At 39.5% G+C, this 27,480-nt stretch overlaps 1 protein-coding gene across 4 annotated transcripts; it reads left to right on the top strand.

Moving 5' to 3' along the window:
* The first annotated feature begins 3,187 nt into the window (after window positions 1–3,187).
* Window positions 3,188–19,972, top strand: TTLL1 (TTL family tubulin polyglutamylase complex subunit L1). 4 transcript variants are annotated; one of them, XM_068190622.1, is made up of 10 exons: window positions 3,188–3,306; window positions 6,233–6,365; window positions 7,557–7,765; window positions 8,947–9,127; window positions 10,200–10,334; window positions 10,500–10,608; window positions 13,558–13,701; window positions 15,434–15,520; window positions 16,636–16,799; window positions 18,312–19,972. In XM_068190622.1, the coding sequence occupies exons 2-10, from the start codon at window positions 6,253–6,255 to the stop codon at window positions 18,439–18,441; spliced, it is 1,272 nt and encodes a 423-aa protein (XP_068046723.1). In that variant the 5' UTR covers window positions 3,188–3,306; window positions 6,233–6,252; the 3' UTR covers window positions 18,442–19,972. The 4 variants fall into 4 exon arrangements, with proteins under 4 accessions (XP_068046723.1, XP_068046725.1, XP_068046726.1 ...); XM_068190624.1 differs by having other exon boundaries at window positions 9,001–9,127; XM_068190623.1 differs by lacking the exon at window positions 3,188–3,306 and adding an exon at window positions 3,586–3,863.
* The last annotated feature ends 7,508 nt before the right edge of the window (window positions 19,973–27,480 follow it).

Raw genomic sequence — 27,480 nt, forward strand, 5'->3', positions numbered from 1 at the left:
GCCCCGCCCCGCCGGGGACACCGCCGCTACGGCCGCCACCGCCACCCCGGCCACCGCCGCCACCCCGGCCACCGCCGCCCGCCCGGCGCTGCCGGCGCCGCGGGAAGCGCCGCAGGGAGAGCGGGGCTGACGGCGCCGTGCGCCCCGGGGGAGCCGGTGGGGCGGGATGGCCCCGGGCTTGGAGCGCCCCGCGGTGGGTCAGCGGCCGCGGTGGGATGGACCCGTGCGTGGCCACCACGGCACTTGGTCACCCCGGCCCCCTGGCCACCACCACGGCCCCCTGGCCACCGCGGCGTGCGAGTGTGGCGCTCGCACCGATGGAGATGCCAAGTGGCGTGAGCAGGCCCTGCGGACACCTTTTACAGAAGGGGCCGTGTTCCAAATGGCTGCCCTTGTCTCGCAGTGGGCCCGTGCGTGTTTTTTTCAGCTCGCTGAGCGTGCTGTCTCCCGCGCAGAGCTTTGGTTTGGGAATGTGGTGGTGGTGTTCGCTTTTAAACAGAGAGGAGCAGGCTTTCCTCTTCGTTCAGGTTAGTAACAAAAATACACCTGCATCCTCAACTGTCTCGAGGTACCTGAGGGTAAAGGGTGTGGAGCAGAGAACAGAAGCCCTGGCAGCACAGCCAGTGCAGAGTTACTGAGAGGTTAAAGAGAGAGAGATCTGCTGAAACGCTACTGACACCTCGTCCAAGAGGTTTAGTGAGGTCATGGGACTTTCGGTGTTTTTCTTTTGTGCTGGTGATAGCAGCGTTGTGATTCAGTCAGTATCACCCATCACTAGAGAGCACAGTGTACTGCACAAGAGCTCTAAAGAACCAACCCCCCTATTGCTCCACACTTTATTGTCATGTCAAACAGGAGACTTCACCAGGTAATGTTTGAGAGTGGACTTTGCCCTCTATTTATAGTATGATTTCATCTCTCTGAGTGAAGGTAAACACCAGGAGAACAGCAGCATAAATACAGCACTCCACCTGGGGCTGGGATGTCCTTAAGACTTCCCTGGCTAAGTTTTTAAATGTATAAAGTGTTTGCATGTGTGTGTCTTATGCAAACCCCTTCTTTCAGCACTGTGCAGTAGAACCCCCTTATCTTCCCCCTTCAAGCACCATACAAGAGGTTTACTCATCTGTAAAGTGAACATGACAAAGCTTGTCTTCCAACTCATGCCAAGGACTGTGCTGTGTTTACATTCGCACATGCTGGAAGAAAATTGCCTCGAAGGTACAATATAATAAAAGGTAAATTAACCTCTGCACTATCACTGCTTGCCATGACTTTCTTCTACTCACCAGTTCTGATATTTCCATTCTTGTATTTACCACTTCAAATCAATAATAGTTCCTCTCTTGAAACCAGGCTGAATTTGCACATACAGGTAACCTTGTGAGTTGCCTCAAGCTTAAAATAAAATACCCAAATGTCATCATAGGAGTCACTTCTGTCACAAAGATAGCACACCAGGGCTGCCACTGCATTTCCTGATACAATAATAGTAAGCATCACTGAGCTGCTCTTAAATTACACCTCACTTCCCTTTTTTTAACAATAATGTTAAAAAGTTGAGATGCCTTAATATTGAAAACCACAGCATCTATTATTAGTTGTGATGTAATACTGTCAATGTATATTTCAGAGAAACGGCAAAACAACATCTAATACTATGGAACTGTAACTATTATAAACTGCTGAATTAAGCTAAAAAACTCTTATAATAAAAAAAACCAAACAAAAAAAAAAAAAAAAAAACCACCAAAAAAACCAGCACAACACTGTTTCTGTCCTTAATGAAATATTTAATACATTTAAAAAGTGAACTTCCTTTCAGCTTTCCTTTGAGGTATGATGGATGCAGGAACAAAAAAGGATTGAGCAGCATGAAGATTCAGGCTCACTTTTCTTGCTGTCAGCTGCCATGGCAGACATACCTTCTCGATCGAAAGAAGGCTGTGAAGGCTGCTCTCTTCTGCTGCCAGAGGTATTGTTGTGCTAGGAAATTTCCACTGCACGTGGCCATGCACGTGATGCTGCATTTTGCAGCTGCTTTCATAGCTAAACTAGGGAATATTCAATAGCTCTGGTTATATGAATTATTATATTAACTCTTTCCTTGTAGTTGCATCCTCCAAATAGCCTATTACTGTAGCATCACCTGGCAAATCCTAATGTATATTTATTCTACTCAGATTATTTGGGGAATTAAGGCTCTTAGGAATTTGCTGTACTCTAACATACTGCAAACTGCTTATTTCAGCTACTGTCTTAATGCATCTATTTTTTAATGAGTAATTTGTCTTACAGAGACAAATGAGTGTTAGATGTAATTTGTCTTATAGAGTGTCCCTCAAAGACTTTTCAGATCTCTGGAGTTCACTATATAGTACCTTACTGTTTTGTATCAAGCCCCTCACAGAATGTTGGTGGCCTTAATATATGGCAGGTGTCTTAATAATCTCTTTTTGGAAGGATTTTTGTAGGCGTAGATCAGGCTTCTCTGCACAGGAACTGAACTCGCAACTTCTTGTGCGCTATTTTTCTCCCTCAGCTCTCACTGTGAATTAGAGCTGCTGACCACGTTGTTGTTGTCACTGGCACAGGGTGCCCAGAGCAGCTGTGGCTTCCCCCGGATCCCTGGCAGTGTCCAAAGCCAGGCTGGACGGGGCTCGGAGCAACCTGGGAGAGTGGAAGGTGTCCCTGCCCATGGCAGGGGGTGGAGTGGGATGGGCTTTGAGATCCCTTCCAACCCAAACCAGTCTGGGGTCTGTGATGAAATTTTTGGGTGAAAATTTGCCTGCTTCCTCTGAACAGTATCCATACAAAAGCAGCTATTCCTGCAGCTGTACGGTGAGGAACATTTTAGCACCTGATGGGCTCAAACACGGACTTGAGCTTTGGCATCTGAGTGGCCCTGGGGGATTTATATTCTGGTAACATCCGGGAAGGTTTTGTCACGCCACGGCCTTTAACAAACCCCCATTTATTCATGGACTGCTGTTTGTTAGGGACCTGTTTCCCGACGATGGGGCGGGCCCAAGCCGCAGACGCGTGAGACCAAAACGTCCCCAGTGGCAGGGGCAGCCCTGAGGTGGCCGGGCGGGGTGCGGGGCTCTCCCGCCGGGACTGCAGCACGTTCCCGTCCCTCAGGGGAGCGCCGGCCCCGGCCTCCCCGCCCCGCCCCGCGCACAACATGGCCGCCGGCGGCACCGGCAGCCCCGCCCCGGGGCGGCGGCCGGAACGGGCGGGGCGATGGCGGCGGCCGGCGGGGACGGCCGGGGCTGAGGGGAGCGGCGGCCGCGCTCCCGCCGGCAGGTGAGCGCGGGGTGGGTTGTGGGTGTCCGTCCTTCCCCGACATCCCCTCTACACACCCACAGCCCCTCTACACATCCCTAATCCCGTCCCCTTCTTCCACAGCCCCGTGCCTGTCCCACATGCACCCCATCCCCACACACAGACACCCCACGCATCCCCACCCATACACACGGACACACCACCCCACACACAGAAATGCACACCCCTCCATCACCCCAAGCACAGCCACGCACACACAGCCATGTGTCTCTTTCAGTCTTCCTGGGCTCCTTCTCCTTCCCTTCGCTTTGGCAATCTCGCAGCAGGCTCTCCTGGCCTCCTCTGATGGCACAGCCAGACTGAATTTTCCAGTAGTAAACTTAATAATGAAGCACAGTTACATGTTGTACTGTTGGAAGGAAACAGAGGTTGCCGGGTCGGGGTGCCGGAGGCACAGCTTCACCCTTTTTTTGCGCTGTGAAAAGTCTGCCATCAGCGCCTCTGGCTCCTTCGAGTGGCGGCGATGCCAACCAGGCTGCTTTTGGATCTCAGTTCATGGATTTGTACCAGGGCAAGAGGTCTCACCTGGGGGTTAGGCTGCTGCCAGGCTTCCTTGCCGCCATGGGAGCAGTCTGGGCAGGAAGGGCAGCATTCTGGACAAGTGGCAGGCCTGCTGTGCCTCTGTCGCATGCCTGCTGGCTCTTGAGTCTTGGGAAGGATTTGACTTACTACAAATATGCAGGCTACAGCTGTGTTAGGCAGCTCTTCTTTGATGTTTTGTGAAGCTAAGGATCTCGGCTGATCAGAAGTTTGAATGTGTCGCTGTCTTGTTCAATCTCATTGGGTTATCTAGGATGCCTATTTCCAGATTAGAGCATTCCTCTAGAAAAGTACATAGTATTAAAATTATGTTATTTGTTGTGCATTCTTGTTTGTGGGTTTTGGCGATCAGTTTTTACAAAATTGGAAGATTTTGTTTACAGGCCACTTAAACATCATCTGAGATTGATTAAATTCTGCAGAAACTGAGGATGAATTTTCAGTCTGCCTTCAATCCCTCTGTAGCAGGAGGGATAGGTGAGGCACCAAGGTCTCAAAACAGGAAAAGAATTGTGCTCTTGTAATTTTTCTTTTGATTTCTGGTAGAAGCTGTCTCCAGTGTTTAGCTCTGGTGTAATTTTAGCTCACCTTCGTGTGTGTGAATTGCTCATGGAGTCAGAGAAACAGGTATAAAGTTAGGTTTGAATTTTGGTGAACCTCTTGGGGTAGCTTGGAGATGTGAAGAACTTTGGTTTAAAGTTTTTTGAAAAGTTTACATTGTGGTTGGTTAATACCATTGTAGCTTTTAATGCATTTCCTTTTGAAGGGACAGTTGTATTGCAAGCAGACTAATCCCTGAACTTTTAAAACCACAACAAGGTGGTGTGTGGTATTAGTGAGTCACTGCTTATGGGTTATACAAACTTCAGTACAAATAAATTAATTGTTTCATTTACTTTTGCTCTGGTAATATCTGGAAGACCTAGAGAAGGATCGTGACCTTGTAGAACTAGGGGTTGTATAAAAGCACACCCAAGAAGACGGACCCTGAGCCTTTGTGTACTCTTTTCTATCTAAGCTTGATTTCAGATGGTTTTACCAACATGAACAAAAATATCTGTGTCCTACACTTTCTAAAATTGAAGTTTGTTAGTAAACATTTCGGCCTTGTAGGATTTGGCAGGATAAATAGTCTATGTGGGATTATATGGGTTATACCTCCCAGAAAGAAACAATAGGGGCCTGAGCTTGGTGGCAAATGCACATTGCCATGTCTAGTCCTGGACAATGAAGACCTCTTGAATTCCAGTCCAACTCGTTACTTGCAGAAATGGCATTAACATTAAACTGAATTAGCATTCATTAATTACATTACTACATTTAGTAGAGGTAATTTTATGTTTGAATTTGCTTTTCAATGGAAAATTTTTTGTAGAAGGAGCAGTAGATGATGTTGCTTGTGGGTGTGTGATATCCCAGCTCTCTCCCACTCCTTTGCACGGTGAGCTTTGTTCTTGGGAAAGTAATGTAAGTAATAATAACAAATGTAGGGAAAATAATAAAAATATAGGGAGAACCACCCCCTACCCCCGCCCCCATTAGGTTAGTGAGGAAGTGGGATGGGATGCCCAGAGAAGCTGTGCTGTGTCTTTGGGGCTTTTCAAAACATAAATGGGCAAAGCCCTGAGCAAACTGTCCACACCTCGTAGCTAACCCTGCACTGAGCAGGAGGCTGGACCGGGGGGCTTGCTGAGGTCCCTTCCTGCCGGAATGCTCGAGTGATCCGAACAAAGGCTGACCTGGGCAAGTGAGAGATCCAATGCAGAAAGTGACATCTGGTGTCAGGAGCTGAACTGCAGTTTGTAAGCACTCTTCCAACAGCCTGACGTTTAGGGAAATCCTCCGGTAAGGGTTTCATGATATCGGTTGCAAGGTCAGTAACTTTAGTTCCCTCCCCTGAGCTACTGCAAATCTTGATTGTTGGTGGAGCATGTAAGAGATTTCTCTTGGAATCATGGGTTTGTATTCTAAAGGCACCACGTGATCCAGATGAACTCATCTGCTTCAAAGCAAAGCAAAATATATGTTCCTAAGTTAGAAACAGTGCAATGTCTGTATTGGTTCTTTAAACATTACCCAGTGTAGAATAGGGAGGTTCTATCAGTAGCTTATTCAAGGGAAGGTTTTGTGCCTGTTTATAAAAGGTGCGGAGTGTGAAAACCAGTGTCCTTGTGTGCAGTTGTCCAGCTGAGAAGTGCAGGGTTTCAGTCTGAGCCTAGATGCTATTTTCTTTGGGTTTTAAACTAATATATTTATGTGAAAGTGTAGTCCATGTGCCACTTTTCTTCTGCTTTTACTTCACTGTACCCTCCCCTGTTTTCAGCTTTAAACTTTTCTGTACGAACAGGTTGATTCCACTTCAGGATAATGGCAGGAAAAGTAAAGTGGGTAACTGACATAGAAAAATCTGTTCTAATAAACAACTTTGAAAAAAGAGGATGGATTCAGGTGGCAGAAAATGAAGACTGGAATTTTTATTGGTAAGTATGCTACAATTACCAATTTCCTTTATCAGTGTTATGGAAGCTTGCCCTGTTGCCAGAGTCTGAACTTCTGTAATAAACTGTACTTTCCTTCTCTCCATGATAATGAATTCTATTCAGTCTAATTATTCAACATTTCAAAACTGAGAGTGAATGAGAGTTTAGATCAAGATTGTGGTAAAAGGATGAGAGTAAATCATCTTCTCATTTGGTGTTTGTCTAATATAAGACCATGAAATGCTGTCCTAGAATGCAGTAATCTATTAATGGGCAGAAACAGTATTCTTTGAATAAAACAAACAATTTATGATGTTCCTTTCAAATACATCAGAATGGCAGTTTGTGCTGCCAAATGTACCCTTTGTGAACCATTTATTTAAATGGGCAGGAATCTAGAAATCTGCTCATGCTTTTGGAATGTAGTTGGGAGAGTGGGGAAACACTCGTGGAAATTGCTGTGTTGTATTGTTTTGGGTTAGGTTTGTTTTGTTTTTTTTTTTCTTCCTGAAATGATAATGTAGCAGATTGGTGGCATTCAGGAAATATTCTTAAATTTTCACATTGAGAATCTAATATGGAAAATTCTTTGCATTTATGTCCCTGCTCTTATCTTCTGTGAAAAATGTAGTTGATAACTGATTTAATGACTCTGTCACCGCAGCACTTTCATCTGTATATAACTAAACAACACAGGTGTTTTTAGCAAGATCTCTTAACCAGTTTTCTAGTAATATGTTTGAATTCCTTTGTAATCCAAGTAGCGAGGCAGTCAGTAAGAGGTTGGGTTTGTGGCTTTTCTGAAGAGGAAAGGTGAGTTTCAAGAGTGTGAAGTAACAGATTTAGAAGGAGGATTCTGTTGCATTTGGGTGCACTTCAGTCATTTTTAGGCCCTGCTGGGGATTGACCTGACTATCAACAAGCCACAGTCCAGTAGGACCCACTTGTCATCTTTCTGTCCTGCACCAGTTTCAGTAGTGGTAGAGGGACTGATTAAACCTTCAGCAGGATTTCATTTGCTTTGTTAATAGAACTTCAGGATTTGTTGGAGTGTCACTGCAGCAAAATATTAAATATAAAGAGAAAAGAGAGAGAGCAAAGATGAAGAAATTGGAGGGAAAAGATCTCTAAATTGTTATCCTGAAGTGTGTTTCTCCAGAGAAATCAGTTGGTGTCTGTCTTTGGTTTCAGGATGAGTGTCCAAACAATCAGAAATGTGTTCAGTGTGGAAACCGGTTACCGCCTCTCTGATGACCAAATTGTCAATCATTTCCCAAACCACTATGAACTGACCAGAAAAGATTTGATGGTAAAAAATATTAAGAGATACAGAAAAGAACTGGAGAAAGAAGGAAGTCCTCTTGCAGAAAAGGATGAAAATGGGAAATATATTTATTTGGGTATGTTGTTCTTACTTTCAGCATTCAGCGTTTTTCTTAGAGAGTCAATAATTGGAATTGAACCGGCTTTTTTATGCATGAAGCACTGAACCTCTGGAGTGCTTTGACATTAAAGTGGCTACCTTGAAGTGCTCTGTTTACTCTTTTGGGTTTGATTCATTTGGGGTTTCTCAAAAATTATTTTGGAGAGGGAAAATTCTGGGTTTAAGATACTTTGCAGTTAAGGTAGTGTTGAAACCAAAGGGCTCTGCTACTTCATATGAAGAGAGGGTTACAGTTTCTTTAATTCAAAAGTGAAAAACTATTATGTGAAAATCTTAAAATGGAGCAACAACTAAACCTTTTTGAAGGAAGGCTCTAGACAGAACTGAATGAACAAACACTTCAGAGGGGAAATTTGGGAGAAGTTGGGGAACTAATAATGACTGCTAAAAAATAAAATAAAAAGCAAACCAGACAAAAAAAAAAAAAAAAACCAAGAAACTCAAACCCCAAAACTAAACCAAGAATAGATCAAGAATGAGGAAAGCAGAGTTGGTTTGGAAGTCAGAAAGCATTGAAGTGAAACAAAGTGAGATATATGGAGTTGAATTACATCTTGGAAAAGTGAAATGAAAACACCTCATCCATGGAAGAAGGCAGGTCTTCAAGAATGGAATTGAAGATAATTTAATAGCAAAATGTGAAAAATGTTTTTCTTTAGTTTTCAGTAATCATGGTGAAACTGAGTGTGGGAGCAGAGAAGAATAATAGGAGTTCAGAATAAGATATAATAAATAAGAATAATGGGCGTTACATGGATATAAAAGGGGGGTTTTGCCTGCACAGAGCATGATAAAGAATGGTGGAAGCTGGTAGAGGAGTTTGAGACATTTTAACTGTTTTGTTGAAATGGTATCTAATTCTGTAATGGCACAGCATATAAATGGAAGAAGAAAATCTATTTGCATGAATTAGAATCTATTACTATGAAGTTAGCATCATGCAACATTTTGCAATTGTTTAAGTAAAAACTAGTATGTAAATGAGATAAAAAGCAACATGAGTCTTAATGAAGGTGGGTCATGCCAGACTGGAAAACTGAAAATACAGACCTTTTGTTTTTTAGTCTTTATGTTTCAATAGCCTTATCAGATAGAATGTCTTTTAATTGTACGCCTTTTTTTTCCTCCTTAATTCAGATTTTGTTCCTGTGACTTTTATGCTTCCTGCTGATTATAATCTCTTTGTTGAAGAATTCAGAAAGAATCCCTCTAGCACGTGGATTATGAAACCTTGTGGCAAAGCTCAAGGAAAAGGAATATTTCTAATCAATAAACTCTCCCAAATAAAAAAATGGTCTCGAGACAGCAAAACATCTTCGTAAGTTCATGAAACCGAACCCTTTATTGTAGTTTCTGTAATTAGGTGAACTACATCACCATGCTGATTGTCTGATGCATGGGGAAAGTATGCCATTATTATTATTGCTTTGTCATTTTATGGTTAGGTTTACATTTAATCTCAGTTGTTGTCTGGCTTCCTCCTTCAACACATTATAATACAACTTGTTTTGGTATGAGGAGGTACACACAACTGTTCAATTAATATTCTTTTTAAAATTGCTTTCAGTGTTGTTGGGGAAAAACTTGCACAGAAGGAAATTGTTCTGCTTCGCAGTATTAAATATCAGGAAGCAAGAGAAAAATATTCCCCTCAGCAATTTCAATAATATATATTAAATCACTTTTTAAATTAGTACAAAGGAAGAATGCATTTCTATGAAATAAGTGTATTTTCCTTTTGGAACACAAAATAATACACGTCATGTTGATGATCTCCTTCCAAATGGATTAAATAGGTTAGCAATTTTATGTTGTTCTCTGACTAGAAGTTCTGATCACACAACTAATGTTTTTTCCTGTGATCTAGTGACTGGCTGAATACAATTTGAGTATTTTTCTCCATTTGATTGGAATCTGAAGAAAGTCACAATCTGAAAGTTATATTAACTTTTCACAGTGGTTTGCAATTGCACACCAAGCAGAAATGCAAATATTCCAGTAGTACAAGACCTTGAATAATGAAGGTAATGCACTACATTCTTTTTGCTTGTCTGGGCCTTGCCAAGCTCTAAATTCCCTTCAAGGGAAAAAGGTTGGCTTGTAGAGTTGCATTGTGAATGGCTTGGTCAGCTACTGTGTGAGTTTAAATGGGTAATTGATCTTGGTCATCTCTACAGTATTTTCAGCTTTTTTTTTGGTATATAAGACCTGATGCCAAGTTTGTATTATTACCACCACAACTTTGTATGTTGTCTTGGCAAAAGATGCAAGATTTCAGTCAACTCAAAATTTTCAGTTGATTTACAGTTACTTCTTTACGTTTCTAAAGAAGTAAAAGACTTCAGGGATTGTATTGTTGCAAATTGTGAGACATGGTTTGTGTTTTCCAGGTTTGTGTCTCAGTCTTCCAAAGAAGCCTATGTGATTTCACTCTACATCAACAATCCCTTACTAATTGGTGGGAAGAAATTTGATCTTCGCCTCTATGTTTTGGTGTCTACCTATCGTCCACTGAGATGTTACATGTAAGGTTGTGCGTCTTCGTATTTTGTTTAGAGATAATGTCCAGTGCAGTCAAAATAATGTTGTGCATGTTCCACAAGGTTTAACCAGTAAATGGTATCCTAGGATGCTCACTTCCTTGCTTCTCACAGGGATTTGACACATTTTAATGACTTTTTGCATTTAAGGTATAAGCTTGGGTTTTGCCGGTTTTGCACAGTGAAATACACACCAAGTACAAGTGAACTGGATAACATGTTTGTGCATCTTACAAACGTTGCCATTCAGAAACATGGGGTAAGTGTGCTGATTTCTTAGATGCTCTTTTGTAGTAAGACTGATTTTCTTTAATTGTACCAGAAACTTGGAATCTGAAGGTTTTCTCATGCTCTTCATCATCTTGCAATTAAAATACTTCACCTTGCACTTACAAATAAATACAATTTAGAATGTAGACATTTTAGAAAACCATAAATCAGAAGTCAAGAAAATGAGTTGCAGCTCTGTAATTGAGTGTGATATTTTCAGTATTGACTCACAGTAGCTGAGAGCGGGGGTCTCCTTTCTCTTAAAAGCCAATATGCTCACTTATGAATTGAACAATGAAATTCATGAGCTTGGATCATGTGTATATGTACTTCATAATAGTGGTCTAATGTCCCCTTCCTCATTTCCCCTTCCCTCTTTCTATCTGGCAGTTAATTCAATTTCTTCTTTCCAGCACTTACTCATCACAGGACTTTCCAGCTTCTTCCAGTGTTCCCCCAACCTCCTGCCCCTGCCTTCCTTCTGTGGGAAACAAAGGGAATGTGCAGTTGCAAACTTGAGATAATTAAGTGCTGCCTGGCCATCTGGTGGCTTCCTCTTGCATGGACAAAGCTGGAGCTCTGCCTGCAGAACAGTTCTGTCCTGTAGTTTGCCATTGATATTCATGTGGAAACATGAGAGCCCTTGATAGCCCTTCCTTATGTCAAAGTAGGCTGAAAATCAGCAATGGGGAGGGAAGGTTAGCAGGGCAGGGGTGACATGGATGGGGATAAAGTGTCACTTCCCAAGCCTTGTTCCTTCAGGGAATGACTTGATAATGATTGTCCCGTTGGTGTTTTTAGCGGATGTCTGTGATTTACAAACCATGCCTCTGGTACAGTCATTAAAACTCTATTGTTGCACTTCCTAATGCCAGAAGCTTTATTTTAATGGTATGGAAAATAATACGTATGGACACACACACACACGTGCTCCTGATTATATTAATGTAGGTATACACATGCTCTCATACACAAGATATATGCAATATATCTTAAATTGAAACCTTGCCTAATGTGCATTCTCTGCTGCTGTTCCATAAGATGTGCAGCATAGCAGAACTGGTTTTGTCTGGATATTGCTGTAACAACAATGTAAAGATAATGTTGGGAGTTCTAAACCAGGGTAAGTGGTCAAATATGCCATTTTTCAGAACTACAAACATTTTATTGCTCAGGTGCTGATTTGTGAAGTGCTTCAAATATGTTTTGGTTAGACAGGGCACAGTGAGAATTATTTATGGTGAAAGCAGCTCCCATACAACTTTGAGAAAAAATCCTGGTGCTGTTGCCAGTGGCAGTGAAGATGTGAGGCACGTGGTACATTGCCTGCCTTGCTATTATGCACCCTTCCATCTTCTCTACCAGTTAAAGAATGGCCTTCAAGATTTTTCCCAGATAAGAGAAGTGACCCTGGCGGTGTTGTCACTTAGAATAAAAGACAGCAGAAATGGGTATAGAAGTAGCAGCCTAAGAATGTGGAATTATTACTAGAATATTTGAAAAGCTTTTTATAAATTGTAAACCACTGGTATGTGTTCAGTTTTGCAGAAAGGCAGAAGGGAAGTTTAATGTAAAGCTATGCTACCCATCCTGTTTGTTGTGTTTTAAATGTGCCTGTAACTTTGGAGGCATTTAGGCTGTACAGCTTTAGTCTTCTGAAACTGTACCTAATTTGAGCTGTCAATAGTTTATAAAAATTATGATGAGGTGCTGGAAAATGTGTGTGTAATACAAACAAAACAATAATTCTTACGCATAATTATTTTCACTTTGTTTTAATGTCTTTAATGGAACAACTGTGACTGTGTAAAGCTCTTCCTAGTTGCAATCTGTTTTGATTGCAGTATTTGTTCTGAAGGGCAAAGAGGGCTGAAACTTCGGTCTTTGTTCCCTTGCTGGAATTTGGTCTCAAGACATTTTTTCCATGGAGCAAATCCTGAGAACCATGTTTCAGGTCTTTATTTGTACAGTCCAGTTCTCCAAATTTACTAATGGGGGAGCTGTAGGAGAAAGCCTAATAATAAGATAGATGCTTCTCTGACCTTGTCCTAGAGGATGACAGAATTTGTTCTTCTGAGAACCTTTTTCTGCTCTATGCATTGTGTTTTGTGATTTAGCAGGCATACAGTCATAAATTCTCAGAAATGCTCTGAGGAGAACAGTTTATAAAGGGACAAAGCATTTATCCTGAGAGTTGAGGGCTGGACATGTGCCTTTCCATCAGTATGAACACCCCTCGCTTTGCTCTTGTCTTTCCTTTTAAAGAGAGATAATGCAGAGCCTTGATAGCCTCTGAAAAGACAACATAAGGTAACCTCCTGTTTCCCCCTGTTCAGTTTCAGTAACACTTAGTGGGGTTTTGTACTGAATTACTTGAAAATTTTAACTTTTAAAAACAATTCAGGTTTCATTTCACTATGTTCTTGAATGTAACTGTTATCATCAGTAGCACCACTAAGAAGATACCAGGGAACAGACAAGTTGTACTTTAGATAAATAAACACAGACAAACACTTTCAAGTGCTACCTTTTACAACAGCTACCTTCAGTGAAATTCTGCTGTTGCTCATTAATTATTTTTTCCTTATCCCCAGAGGAGCAAAACATTCAGTTCTTTCCTTTCACATTTTAAAACTTCCATTTCCAAATCATAACTCACACTTTATTACAAAACTAAGTACCCTGGTTTTTTTCTCCTAACAAAGATTTATTACTTGTTTTACGATGCGTAAATCAAGCGTATTAGAGCAATAATAAAAGCAATTGTTTATATAGAGGGTAGTTCAAAGTTGAGGTGTTCATGAAGCTGCAAGAGCAATTAGCTAGGTTTTTTTTTAGAGCAGTACTGGTAAATATAAGGGGACTTTTTGTGGGGATGAGAAAAAACCTGCTGAACAACTTCAAAATCTTAGACTGAGTGAACTCCTTAACTCTTCAGGATGATTACAACCATATCCATGGAGGCAAGTGGACAGTGAGCAACTTACGCCTGTACCTGGAGAGCACTCGTGGAAAGGAAGTCACCAACAAATTATTTGATGAAATCCACTGGATCATTGTGCAGTCCCTGAAGGCTGTTGCGGTGAGTGCTGCCAGCTGCAGGTTTCCCATAACCATGGAAGAGAGCTGGCCATTCAAAGCCCTACGTCTCTTTTCTGCTCTTTGAGTGATGGTGTTGATGCTGATTTCTGCAGCTCTCTTATCTCTTGATTTCTTGATATCGCATGAGATGAGGGAACTGAATCTTGGGTGAAGGGTTGAGCTGTCTGTGGATATTTGAAGGAGTGAATAAATCTCTTTCCTTGAGGGATTTGTGAACTATTTAATATGACTTGATACTGCCCTTGTGAATAGTATTAAGTTCTGCCAAAATATATGACGTCATTCCAGCAATAACAAATGTGTCAAAGAAAAAAGATCTCTGGAGGACAATTTATCAAAGGAAACCTAAGGCTATTAGTTCATCAGAGTTACATAACATACTTTCACCACTTTTATACACAAGTCACAGAGTTATCATGAATTTGTTTTAAAAAAAGAAAGAAGCAGCAGCCAGTTCTCTGCTTGAGTGACTTTCTAGTGTTGGGGTAATATTCTGTGATCACATTACAGGGCAGGTATCTCTCGGGGAGTCAGCTGGGGTAACTGATGAGCTCACTGTTGCCAAGGTCTCTCCTGGTCCCAAGTACATTGTCTTGTCCTCTCTTTTGGGTTGGTCCTGGCACCATTTAGAGCTGAATCAGCTCACTTGTGCACTGACAATTACTACCTTGCTTTATTGATGGCTTGGTGTTCTGCCAGGGGAATAAGCTGAGTCACGGAAGGAGCAGATGAACACCAGAATCAGCACGAGAAACAGGGACAAGGTCGTGCAGCTGGGATCAGTGGGAGCTGGGGAAGCATGGCTTAACCTGGCCTCTGCTGTGCAATCATATCTGAAGGGACCTGGGAGAAGAAAAGGAATATAATCATATGTTAGCAGAACTTTAGAATAGGAGAAGTGGCAAAAATGATGGAGCATGAAATCTGTTGTTACTCTGTCCTTCTGACAATGGCACATGTAATTAGATTCTTGTTCCTCCTCTCCCCTTTCAGTCCCTGAAGAAATGAAAAGCTTCATTATTAGTTATGGGGAAAACATCTCAGAAACCTTCACAAAGTTTTCTCTAAAAGATCTAATGAGCTTCACATAGAAGAAAGTATTATACCATCCATACTGCAAATGTTTAGCAGATGCTGGAAAGCTCCTGGTTCTCTAGAGGATGTACATCTAAGCACAACTTGATTGTTGGTCTCTCTTGGCTTTGGGATTATAGTTAACTTGAGTAATTAAAATTTTAAACTGTATTTTGTAATTGTCTGACCTAACATTTCTGCATAGTTACAGCAGCAGAATAAAAGAAATGTCTTTGAATTGCTTTTCTAAAGTTTAAAGAATTCACAGTTATATGAAGCTGTAAATTTTCAATCTTTCTGTTTTCTCCTGATGCATGCGGGATTTAAACATAGTTATTACTTTTGCAAAGTATAAAAACCACTTATTTTCACTATGGAAACATACTGGGAAATTAACATAACTTAATACTTGGCATCAATGCAATCATTAGTATTGAAACATTTACATGCAGCCTCAGAAAAAGAGGCAATGCTGAACCTACTAGTTAGCAAGCTTATATTTGAGTTACAATACTGGAAAGTGTTGTAGAGAATCCATAATGTCGTCACATCTGATTTCTAGCAAAGAAAGTGTATAATTGGGTTAATTACTGAAGAATAGATTTTAATACATATTACTGTCTTTTCTTTTTCCCCAGCCTGTAATGAATAATGATAAACACTGCTTTGAGTGCTATGGATATGACATTATCATTGATGACAAGCTTAAACCCTGGCTAATTGAGGTAAAATTTTATAAAATACAGGAAAAAAAACTTCCTTCTCTTTTCATAGAGTAAGGCTAAGTAGATTTCAGTGTAGTCTGTCCTCTTTTTAAACAATATTTTTTGTTTATTGGGTAAGTGGATTAAGAAAAATATTGGAAAGTGAGATAGGTCATGTGCTGACCAAGCTGGCATGTGCTTTTTTTTCCTATTTTATTGGGTTTCTATTTGTTTGTGGCTTTCTGGTTTGGTTTCTAAATCCAGTGCATCCATACAACTGCACTTTGGAGGCAGTCTGAATGTTAGCAGCCCTATTAAATAATGGATCAGTACCTGGAAAATGGGCATTGACCTGATGGAGCATAACATGAAATTTAATTTTTAAATGCTGTCATGGCCTTAATGTTACAGATTGAGAGGAAACAAAAGGGGCATACAAAGTATAATTAGGATATTTGGAAAGCTTTTTTATTTTTTACATACATTTCTTTTTCGTATATTAACTTTAGCTCTATATGTTCAATATAAATTTTATCCATCCCTCTTCCTTCTCAATCTAATTTGAACTGAACTCCATTAAAAAAAAAATTATCATTCTGATACTACTTTTCCAAAATAAATGTGGAACAAAGATATCTTAAATTAATCCAAGGTTTAATTAAAACAAGATACAATGTAGTGCTTTGAATAGAGAGCACTCTCCAGCTTGCAATATAACAGGGGAGAACTCAGGTAAGAGCTTAGAGAAAAGTTGTTTACCTAGAAGAGAGACACAGATTTCTGTGTGTAACAGCAGTTCATGTAAACTGGGCAAATTTTAAGCACTCAAATGTATGGGGTTTGTAACCATGTAAACAGAAAATGAAATAAAAATTCCATCTTGTCTTATTCACCCTGGAGAATCTCATCTCAACAGAAGTCTTCAGGCTGACAGTGCAGACACTTCACAGAGTGGTACTTTCCTGTCTAAGTAAAAAGAAGAATGCCCAGTGGGGAATTCCTTGCAGTGCCTGAGGAGCTGAAAGATGTGCTTTGAGCCCCCAAGGCTCAATTTCCCGTAAGGTACACACAGACATGGCACACACTGTTTGGAGAACACTCCAAAAACTGATACTGGTTTTATTTTCCTTTTGTAGGTTAATGCTTCCCCTTCTCTTACTTCCAGCACCGCTAATGATCGCATCTTGAAGTATAATCTTATTAATGACACGCTTAACATTGCTGTGCCTAACGGGGAAATTCCTGACTGCAAATGGAATAAATCTCCACCAAAAGAGGTTCTGGGCAATTATGAAGTCTTGTAAGTTTTATCAATGTTTCATAGAAAGGCCAGTGTTTTTCTTCACCTCACTTTTTTTGATGTGTAATGTAGGCCAAAAAGATAAGGTAAACTTCATTCTGGTATGAAAAATGGGTACAAAGTACCACTTCATTTCATTGGAGCTGCATTGGAGGTGGGAGCGCATTAAAACAGAGTTCCCTTGTCTCATGTCCAGAGAGAATGTTGTCTGATAAGCCTCCACTTGCACCTTCTGAGCTTCCAGCAGCTAGAACAGAGGGACAGAAGCAAAGTGAATGTTTGTCTTCTACATGTGCAGAACTTTAATTGTATGGAAGCTAATATATGCATGGTACTTAAACAGTTAAAATAGTTGGTTCTGGTTTAAAAGTTATTTGATGCAAATTTTCTCTCAGTTCATAGAAATAATGCTTCTTGAGTCCTGTGAATAATGAATGTAATAATAGAATTGGCAAATATTTTTTCAATTCTTTGATCCGTATTATAAGGAGAGAAATTAAGGAAACTGAGATTTTTATATTGGAATGTCTGCGAGATTATCTAGGATGGCTTGGTTTTATGCAGAAAAACACTGATTTAAATACCATATTGCTGACAGAGTTTCTCATCATTTTTGAGAAAATGTTTGGATAGGTTCTCTAGCACTAGTGGTCCAATTGCTCAATGTGTCAGGAATATACCTTATGTACATAGCTGATCCACCAGTTCATACTCATCTTAAATACTTTTTCTCTATACTAATAAAAGCAGTTAAATATAAATAAAAGCAGATCTGAATTAGGGTTTAAGATTTAATGAATGTTACACACATGGTAGCTACAAATACCTATAAAACAGTGTAACTAAGTATATATTATGATTTTCCTACAAAATGTTTTAGTATTATCTATTGTTAATTACAATTACCTATCTATAACCAAATTCTGCTTGGAATTTGCATAGCAGCTGAAATGTCACTTTATGCTGAGGTTATCTGAGGCTATAATGGATTTAAATATTTACAGAAGCACTCATCACTGTGGTTAAGTGTTACCAAATACATGTCATCAAATGCTTTTTTTTCGATCACATGGCTATTTAGTTCACCTCATTCTTTCCCTTCTCTCTCTGTGATGCAACAGGGGAGTTTTAACACTGCAGCTAACAATCCTCCCTTTGAAGCAGCAGCTCAGGAGTTATTTAAACTGGCAGCAGGCTGATGTTCTGCTTAACCACAGACCTCCAGAAGTACAGGGGGAACTTCACAAGCGTGAAATTTCACAAAGTCAGGAGTTTAACTAAAGCTGCCAGATGACTTGTTTCTTTCAAACAGGGGCTGAAGACATTTCAGGATGATCTGTATTGTAAAATGATAGATTCATAGACTCATAGCTGCATGAAGCTGTGTGCAGAGCAGCTTGTACCGAGCTCGAGTTCTAGTCAGCAAGCAGAATAGAATGTAGAAGTAGAATGTACAGGCCCACTGCTGTTTGTGTGGCAGGACAAGGCACTGAAGGGTTTCCTTACCTGCAGATACGATGAAGAGATGGCGCAGAGCGACGGGACTGATCGCGACCTGCGGGGTCGTCCTGGGCAGCCCACGGGGGTCAAAGGAAGCCGTGCAAGAGATTCAGGAAAGCCTGTCCTGACCACGTGGAAGTGATGACAGAAAAAACAGCTGCACTCTTGGTAGGAAGACATCAAGAATAACTTGAAGTTTTGGAACAGATTCCTGTGTTTTGCTAGATTGCATGTAGGAAATACTGATGAAGACAAAACAGCCTTTGAAAAGTGAAACAAACACTCAAAGCCCAGGAACTGTATTAGACATATACTGACCTGATAATTATTACAACAATAGATATAGAGCGTGTATGTATATACAGTTATGTTTATATGATTTGTATAAACTAATTCTCAATAATGATCAAGAGCTTTATTTATAAAGGTGGCAACTCAAATGCATATTCTGAAAGAAACGCCTTGCTGTTCTGGATAGTATTTGTTTCCTCTAGTAGCCTATCCCTTCCTGCCTATAATAAATGAGCTGTGGATTCTATAAAAGGATGATGGTGGTAAACATTAATATTTTCACAGTGATGGTTCAGAGTCTTGTAGTAAAAGAAGAGCAACTAGAAAAAATTAGGAGTACATGTTCTTGAGGCTGTTGCCAGTTAGTGCAGCTGTTGATTTATAACCAGTATGAACAAACTGAAAAGCAAGTCTTTATATGCTGAGGGATGGGGGTTTTTATTTCCTTTGTATGTTCTGAGCTGCTAACTCTTTAAAGTAGGAAGTTTTATGGACTGAGGGAGGGTTTCAATGGTATGGACTGAGGGAGGGTTTCAATGGTATAGTGATGGACTGTTTCACTAGCCATTAATTTTTATTTTCAGATAGTGCATGTCTGTGAAAAACAGACAGAACAATCAGATACTGTGATAAATCTCATTGCTTGAAGCTGATGATAAATCTTTTTTTGCACCAGAATCTCTCAGTGTATTTATGCATGTATATAAGTCACATATCTGTATATTTTTGTATATTTTATTTAACAAAGATATTGTTGCACATGGCAAGCTATTTCTGGTAGCTATGATGAGAACAGTTGTGATGATTAGCTACCAAAACTAAGATGCAAAACTTAGCTACCAAAACTAAGGAGCAAAAGATAAAAATGGTTATTTCAGTCTTCTAACTGCAAAGCATATAAATAAACTAGTGGGGTCTGTGATTGGCTGTTGCTTCCACTTGACTTTCAACCAGATATTGGGTGGTTATTTATAAATGGTAACATGCATTGGTTGGTTTCATTCTCCTTCTCCCTCCTTCCCTCCCTCCCTCCTTCCCTTCTTCCTTTTTTTCTTTGGTAAAGTTTAACTCTCCCAAAGTTTTTAGTTTCTTGAACACCTAAACCAGACCACCTGCAACTGCACCACTTCACCTGTTTAGGAAGTTCCTCCTAGAAGAGGGCAGCAAACCATGGTCTCTGGGACAGTTGAACATAGTCTGGCCAGAGCAGCTTATGTTGGGAGGAAGGGCAGATGTGAGTTGGGCTGACCAGTACCCTTATACAGAATCTGGGGTTTATCCTGTCAGTAAAGAATGAAATCTGTAGGCTGAGTCACTCCAAGTATAATCTTCATTAATCTTGTATATTCCACTAAAATCAAATCTAAATTATTCTCTCTTCATCAGCTTTGAATCTTCTCACTGGCCTCTACAAAAGCATATTCTAGTTGACTCTTGAAATAAATAAGTGAAAGGTAAGATGATCACTGCAGGATAGTAGAGCTCATGTAAATTCCAGGCCTCATATTTTAGGGTTGGGATTTTCTGTTTGGGTTTTTGGTGTGGGGTTTATTGGTGGTGGTGGTGGAGGGTTCATTTGGTTTTTCTCAATTCCTAACTGTGAGTCTTGCTTGTATATTTGAGCCTTGACAGGCAAGCTGCTCTTAAGTAGAGGTGTAGTCAGATGTGTTAATCATCATAGTGTTGTTTTAATTACTGATATTTAGTGGGCAGATGTTTCCGGTTTTACCCCTAAGTGCCTGTTAAGGGATGAAGTGGGCCTGTAGTAAATAGTATTTTGTAGTATGATTATGTTTTTGACAGACAGGTAACATTACAAGGGTACTGTGATAGAAGGAAAATGTAGCTTTCTCTCACTGTTTGTGATTTATTTCTGTAGTGGCTGGGACAGAGGATGTGTTGTTGTGGTATTCTTGTATTGCAGCAGTAGCACTCCTTTCTGGGAAGGCTTAACATGACAGCAAAACCAGGTCTGGGTTTTAAGGATTTATTGCTGTGGAAGGCTATGGAGACTGAATCCAGGGGATACTTTTAGGTGTGATTTCACAATGATCCAATACTGATAATAGCAAATAAATATTAGTGGTAGATATTAGTAAATATCTAAAAAATCTTTGTTTTCCAAACTGGTTTGTTGGTGGTGCTCTGTGTTGGCACTGGTGTTATTTCAGGTAGGCAGTGAGTTGAATCAGGGCCTCCAGAGCATAGACATTAACAACACAAAATAATAATGGTGCTGTCTGTAATATTACTAATATACATGTAAGATACTGACTTACTGAATATATTAGTTTGTAATATACCAATATACTGGATATTCTTATGTAATTGTTTAGGGGGTGTCTGCTGCCTTAGAAAGGGTCAGCTCATTTAAGCTTGCATCTTCAGTGTTCAATATTTCAAAAATTGGGACTGGAAATCTTGCTGTTGCTTTCAAAGATTTCTGTCCCAATGTATAGCAGATACATTAAGTAAAATAAAGTATTTATAAAGAAGTATTTTATATGGAAAATGTTTTTGTAGCAGACCTGTCAGTTCTAAACATGTAAATCATTCTCTGGCCCATTGTAGTATTGGGAAAGCATATTTCAAACCCTTGAGGATGAAACATATTTGTAAAATATCTAGTAAATTATCAGTACTACCTCAAAATAAAAGCATTGAAATAGTACTAACTAGGGGGGAAAAAGGAAAGTAAAAACCTGATAGGAATCTTTGACTATGTAGTAAATAATCTCAGAACTAGAATTAAGATTTCAAACGTTAATACCACATTTTAGTTATATCTCCAACCAATGTATTGCTAGTAATTTATCCTGCTGACCCAAACATGAATTTAATCATGCAATGTTCTCTTTAAAGAACAAGAATTTAAAGACATTGCAAATGCAATTACCCTCTCTTCCTGATCTCATTCCATTTTCTTTTTAAAACAGTAGTCTAGTGATTATATACATCAGACTGCTTTCTTCCCATTTCCTTTTCTTGACAGGCTTTTTGCAGAGGTTGAAGTTTGAAGGCCTAATTGTATTTTCACTTTTAACATGAAAAACATATGTATGTAAAGAGAGTTTTAAGGAACAAAACTGAAATAACATGGAATTCTAATATACTAAGATTGGTTTTCTGACTATCAGTACTAAATTGTCCTGGTTTCAAGTGGGATAAAGTTAATTTCTTCTCAGTACCTGTTGCAGTGCTGTGTTTTGGATTTGGAGTAAGAACGGTGTTGATATGTCACTGATGTTTTGGGTTTTTACTCAGTTGTGTTTATCCTAGGTCCAGGACTATTTTTTTATCTTGTCTCATGCTCTGCCAGTGAGGAGGTGCACAAAAGGAAGAGAGAAGGAGCACAGCAGGGACAGGTGACCTGAACTGTCCAGGATATTCCACACTATAGAATGTCATGGCCAGTCTCTAAACTGGGGGAGTAACTTGACAGGTCTGATTTGGGTTTGGGAAGGGGGGATCTGCAGATGGTGAGCAGTTGTATTGTGTATCACTTGTGATTTTTTTCCCTATCATCATTATTATTATTACTATTAACCATTATTATTGCATTTTATTTTACTTCCAATTATTAAACTATTTCAATCTCAACATACAAGTTCTACTTCAATTCTCCTTCCTACTCCACAAGTGTGGGAAGGGGAAGAGAGGGAGCTAAGCGAGTGTCTGGGTGGTGTTTCATTTCCAGCTGGGCTTAAAACCACAACACAAGCCCCAGGAAAAAAATCTGTAAGTGAGCAGCAATTCTTCCTTTTCTATGCAGAACTTGAGGCCTCGTGTACGTCAGTGAGATGTTCTTGAGAAACTTAAAATTAGGAAGCTTTGTTGCTACGTAATGTCTGTTTTTAAGTGTTGTTGAAAAATTCTCTGAAGGAATTTGAGTAAGGAAAGAGTCTGGAAGGAGTGTGCATAAAGCAGCTTTTCTGCAGACTTGGAGGGTGCCAAGGAAACAAAAGCAGTCATAGCTAATAGTGGGAGGAGGAAGAGGGTGATATGTGGGTATTATGCTGGTTTGTGCCTGGTCTTGAAAGGTAAAGGTGAAAATCGAGTTAAGAGGAAGAGAAACTGAAAGAGAAAACTTTAATTGCTTACTCAGAGATAAAATCTTCACCTTTTCACTCCTGCATCTTTAACTAAATCTCTTGCTGTAGTGGGACAGAACTAATGGTACCAAGTGTTGCCCAGGCTGCTGAGAGCCTGGAGCATGCTCTGCTAAGAGCCGGAACTGAGGTGATGAGGGCGATGTGCTCCCCGCTTGAGGCAGGTGTCTGCTGCAGGAGTTCAGGGGAATTGACTACAGGAGTGATGATGACGTGTAACAAAAGATGACAAACCTCCCGTGGATGCTCTCATTCAGAAGTAAGGTAGCTCTTTTTGCTGAAGTCTGATTCTCCAAAAGGTTAAAGCCTGTTTCAACTCTGACTGAGAGGACTTAAATCTGAGTGACTGCGAGCAGACAAGCTCTTAGTTCTAAGTAACTAGCTGTGGCCTTGGGCCAGTCATCCTCCAAATGTATCTTAAAAAGAAACTGTTTTGGCCTTCAGGGGAGCAAAATAAATCAGAAATAACAGTTCTCAAAAGTTCTGACTTTAGCTAGTATAACAACTTGCCAGGCAGAGCTGATAATAAATGTGTGTCTCAGTCCTAAAATACTGTTCTTCATATGCTCCAGTGCTCCCTGGCATAAGGACAGTATTGTACGAAGAACTAAATGGACAAGCTCTAAACAGCTACAGGAATTGTTATAATGGCATCAGTGTAGAAGGAGTTTATTGTTAGAGTTGAATAGTAGGGCTTGCTTCCTGGGCACTAACCTTTCTCCCTATTAATTCTTTGACATGGAAGGAATTAATAAGATTCCCAGAGAATAGCTTCTGTACATGGCTTGAGGAGCTTAATTAGTATAAAAGAAACAGTATTATTCCTAAAGCTACTTCATTACTGTTGGCTTTACAATAGGACTTCTGCCTAAAATGTCCCTGTCTCCTGATTCACTTCCTGCTATAAACTCAGCAAAACAATAGACAATTCACAGAAGATACATAGCCCTGCATTTCATCAGCAGAACATGTCAGGCAGAGCTCATTTATCTGTGGTAAAGGAAGGGCTTTACTGTGGCACTATAAACTGGTGCTGTTGCTCAAGCACTTGATGTTCAGTTGACTTGGATGGAAATTACAGAAGGGAGCTGACATTCTGTGCCTGCTTTATGACAGGAGTTCACTCCAGCCTTGGGAAAGGACTCTGTGCCCCGTGGTGCTGAGGTATCCATTTATGCTGACCTACGTGGCTTCTTAAAAAAAAAAAAAGCCAAAAAAACCAACAGAAACTTTATTCCTGTCTTCTCTGCAGAAAACAAATGTGGATAGCTGGGAAAAGCTGACTTAAGCCACAATTTTGTTTAAAATGCCATTAATAAGAGGAAAAAGGAGCATAAATAAATATATTGGAAAAATTGGTTGTTTTAAACTAAATTGTAGGAAGTTGTGTGGGCTAGACTCTATGTTTTTCCACCTTTTTTAAGTTGCCATCAAAGCCCAGGCAAGCTCTCCATACGGGAACTTTCCCAGTAATGATGATCATATAGATGCCTTTGCTATTGACAGAAAGTCTTGTATGCCTTAATTATTCTGCAGTTTTGTACCTATTAAAAGCAAATAATTCACATTTGAGGTAGTCATAGACAGTTGTTGTAAAATAGAAAAGTTTGGACAGTATGAAATAGTAATTAAAAACACTTGTGAAAAACAAGGAGACAACAAAAAATACTTCAAACAAGAACATGGCTTTTATTTGAAAGGTTCTTTCCCAATGAAAGTTGGGCAGTGAAACTGAAATTGATTTGAGTGGAATTAAATTGAATGATCTGAAATTCATTGTCCTTGGTTGCCATATATAGTCACTAACAGCATAAAGTTTGCCATCAAAACATGGTTCAGGAATTAACATTTAAAGAGTAAATAAAGATTATAACACATGGAGTTTCTTAGCAAGAGAGATGGAGTTTGAAGGGAATTCTGAAATGTTATGGCAAGAAACACAAAATTTGTTCTGAGTGAAGGCAAGAAACAGAATTTCTTTACAGGGAAAGTACTAGTGCCTAAAAGGACACATGGAATTTCTGAGGACAGCAGAAGAAACAAGAAGCATATTTAAAAATAGATTGTGTTAAAAGTAAAAATAACCGTGGGATACTTATCTAAAATGAGCGGATTTTTTTTTTCCCCTCACAAACTTCCTGTCCTGTTCCTAACAGTCTGAAGTGCTCACCAGTGGGGCTGGAGAGACTGTCAGCTGTTCTTCTAAGGAAAAAGATAAGGGTAATCTTTCACTGGATGTCACATTTTTAAGATAACTGAAAATGTACAGAGAACAACTGCTTTTTAATACTTAGGAAAAAATATCAAAGTACTAAAGTCAAAATGATTAATAGATTAATGTGGTAAAGTGTGACTTTCTACATAAGTAAATTATTTATGGCATCATAATAGTGTCATCTTGCTGGGATCTTGCATCACTGATGAAAGATATAATTAGACCACTAATCTCTTTTAATTCACTACGAAAAAAAGTTAATCTTTGAATATACATGAAGCAAATTTACATTTGATCAATTGAAAGAAATTGTACTTTATTAACCTTTGAGGTGTATTTCCTCAAGCAGTTTTTCAAGTGCATATATGTATTTATTCAGTGTGTGTACTCTCAAGCTCTGTATATATTTATACAGCCATTGAACTGTATTACTGTAAGTAATGCAGTCAAATTAATGTACCTGCATGTACAGTGCAGACAAATTCTGCTTTCTTCACAGGAAGAGCAATAGTGTTGATTCCAAAAGTACACTAAGGTGACTCTAATAATGTTGCTTCCAAATTGTTTTAAATACTACACTTGGAATGGGGTAAAAACTTGGCAGTTAAAAATGTATTTTCAAAACTCTGATAACATTTATTGGCTTACTGTCTTATTGGCTTACTGTCTTAATGTCTTACTTATTGTCTTACTGTCTTTTTGTCTTATTGGCTTCCAAAGGTGTGCAGGCATTCTTCATTTAACTGTCAAAAGTATAGAAAACATCTGGCAAGCAGAGAAGAATATTCAGCAGGCTCAAAAATACTGTTCCCTAAAGTGGCGCCTTGAGAAACTTCCCAATATTAAATTAAGATGTTAATAAAAATTGCCTTTTGGTAAGCTTTATTTTTTCCAGCTAATAGTCTTGATTTTTTTATTTTCAAAATTATTATTTCATAGCATTTATAAATATGTTTCGTAGCAGTTACAAAGATGCTAGTTGAATCATGAAGATGTTTAAGTGAAACACTGAAATACACAATTATTATTTCTCAGGTTGTACTAAAATCTGAGTCCAGTCGTTTGTGCAAAAATGTTGTGTAAATTCCTCATTTCTGATCAATCTCCATTCCCTTGGAAGCCAGTTGAAATTCCATATGAAGGTGACTCCCAAAATAACACACTGCCTTTCCATTATGACACAAGGGCTAAATTTATTGTACCTATATGTGTGTGTGTGTATGATATATAATATAAATTATATGATATATGGTGTGTGATGTATAATATATATGATATATATTAATCATGTATTTTATATTAGGTATTTTATGTTATATATATAAAAAGTATAGTAAGTGTATATATGGAAACACAGTAAAATATATGTAAATGGAGTAAGAAATTGTATACAATTTCCATGTACATATTATAATGTAATATATATAATTATATGTTATATATATAAAAATATATATAGTGTATAAGCTGTACATCAGCCTACTGAAGTCAATGCATGGGAATAGCCGATTTGAAGAATATTTTCTTCAGTGTTAAGAGACTGATAGTTTGTGCCTCCAGAGTCAGGACTTGAAGATACATTTCTTACTCCTTTTACAGTAATTGTCCCCAGACTGGACTAAGATAAGAACATGGGTCCTGGTTTTCACAGGGAGTGGCACAGATGCAGTCAGCACAGTGGACTTGTGCACAGTGGCGTGATTTTGGGGCACAAGGTGGTGGCATTCATTGAACTCTGTGTGGAATAGTTGGGGATTTTCTGTGCCAGTCCACCCCAGGCTGCAGGTTCTGTGCTCTGCCAAATTGGAATTCCCTTTCATCGCAGTATGAGCTCTGTTCTATGATTTACTCTGAATTCCTGTTCTGTTTCTTCCATCTTTGAACAAGTTTGAGCATTATTTGAGCAAACAGAGATGAATGACTGTTTTGATGTTAGATTGAAGAAAATCTAAGTGTTCTGGCATGGAAGAATTTCCAGCTTTGACAATGCTCCAGGCAAAACAGAAGCTTAATTCCTTACAGAAAGAGCTGTATTTATGATTGTATATGTCCCCTGTAGTGTGCCGTAAAGAAAGCTTGATCTCACATTAATGAGACTGTGGAAGACTGAAGTGCAGCTCTGGTCAGAAGTGTAAGAAACAATAAATTACAAGATTTATCCTCTCAAATGTGAACTGTTAACTTTCAACACACAAGAGTGAAGCAAGGCAAACTAGGGAAGGGAGAAACCACGTTCAATCTTGGGAAGCTTACCAACCTGGCCATATTTCACAGTAATGTTAAGTCAAATCCATTTGTCAAGGACATTCAGAAGATAAATTTTATCCCAGTGCTATGGTCTTAAAATCCTACTCAACTAATCTAAGTGAAGTTAATGAGTCACAGACCGAGTGAAAGAGTACAGGAAGACTTGGCGTCGATCTGATTATATGCGGACTTGCATAAGAAACACGGCCAAGAGGAAAGTACTCTTAGGACTGTTTTGCAGCCCTACCCAGTGATCCAGAGCTCTTGCTGTCCTCAAACCAGGCTGTCCCCGGGGACAGCGCTGGAGGCACAGCAGTGA

The sequence above is a fragment of the Anomalospiza imberbis genome, chromosome 5 (genome assembly GCF_031753505.1).
Source record: "Anomalospiza imberbis isolate Cuckoo-Finch-1a 21T00152 chromosome 5, ASM3175350v1, whole genome shotgun sequence".
NCBI lineage: Eukaryota > Metazoa > Chordata > Aves > Passeriformes > Viduidae > Anomalospiza > Anomalospiza imberbis.

Bases quoted from the DNA above. Each gene is read 5' to 3' on its own strand.
- TTLL1 (XM_068190622.1), top strand. From the start codon at position 6,253: ATGGCAGGAAAAGTAAAGTGGGTAACTGACATAGAAAAATCTGTTCTA. The intron at 10,335-10,499 runs GTAAGGTTGTGC...TTTGCATTTAAG, and splicing joins CGTCCACTGAGATGTTACAT to GTATAAGCTTGGGTTTTGCC. The intron at 10,609-13,557 runs GTAAGTGTGCTG...TTAACTCTTCAG, and splicing joins TTGCCATTCAGAAACATGGG to GATGATTACAACCATATCCA.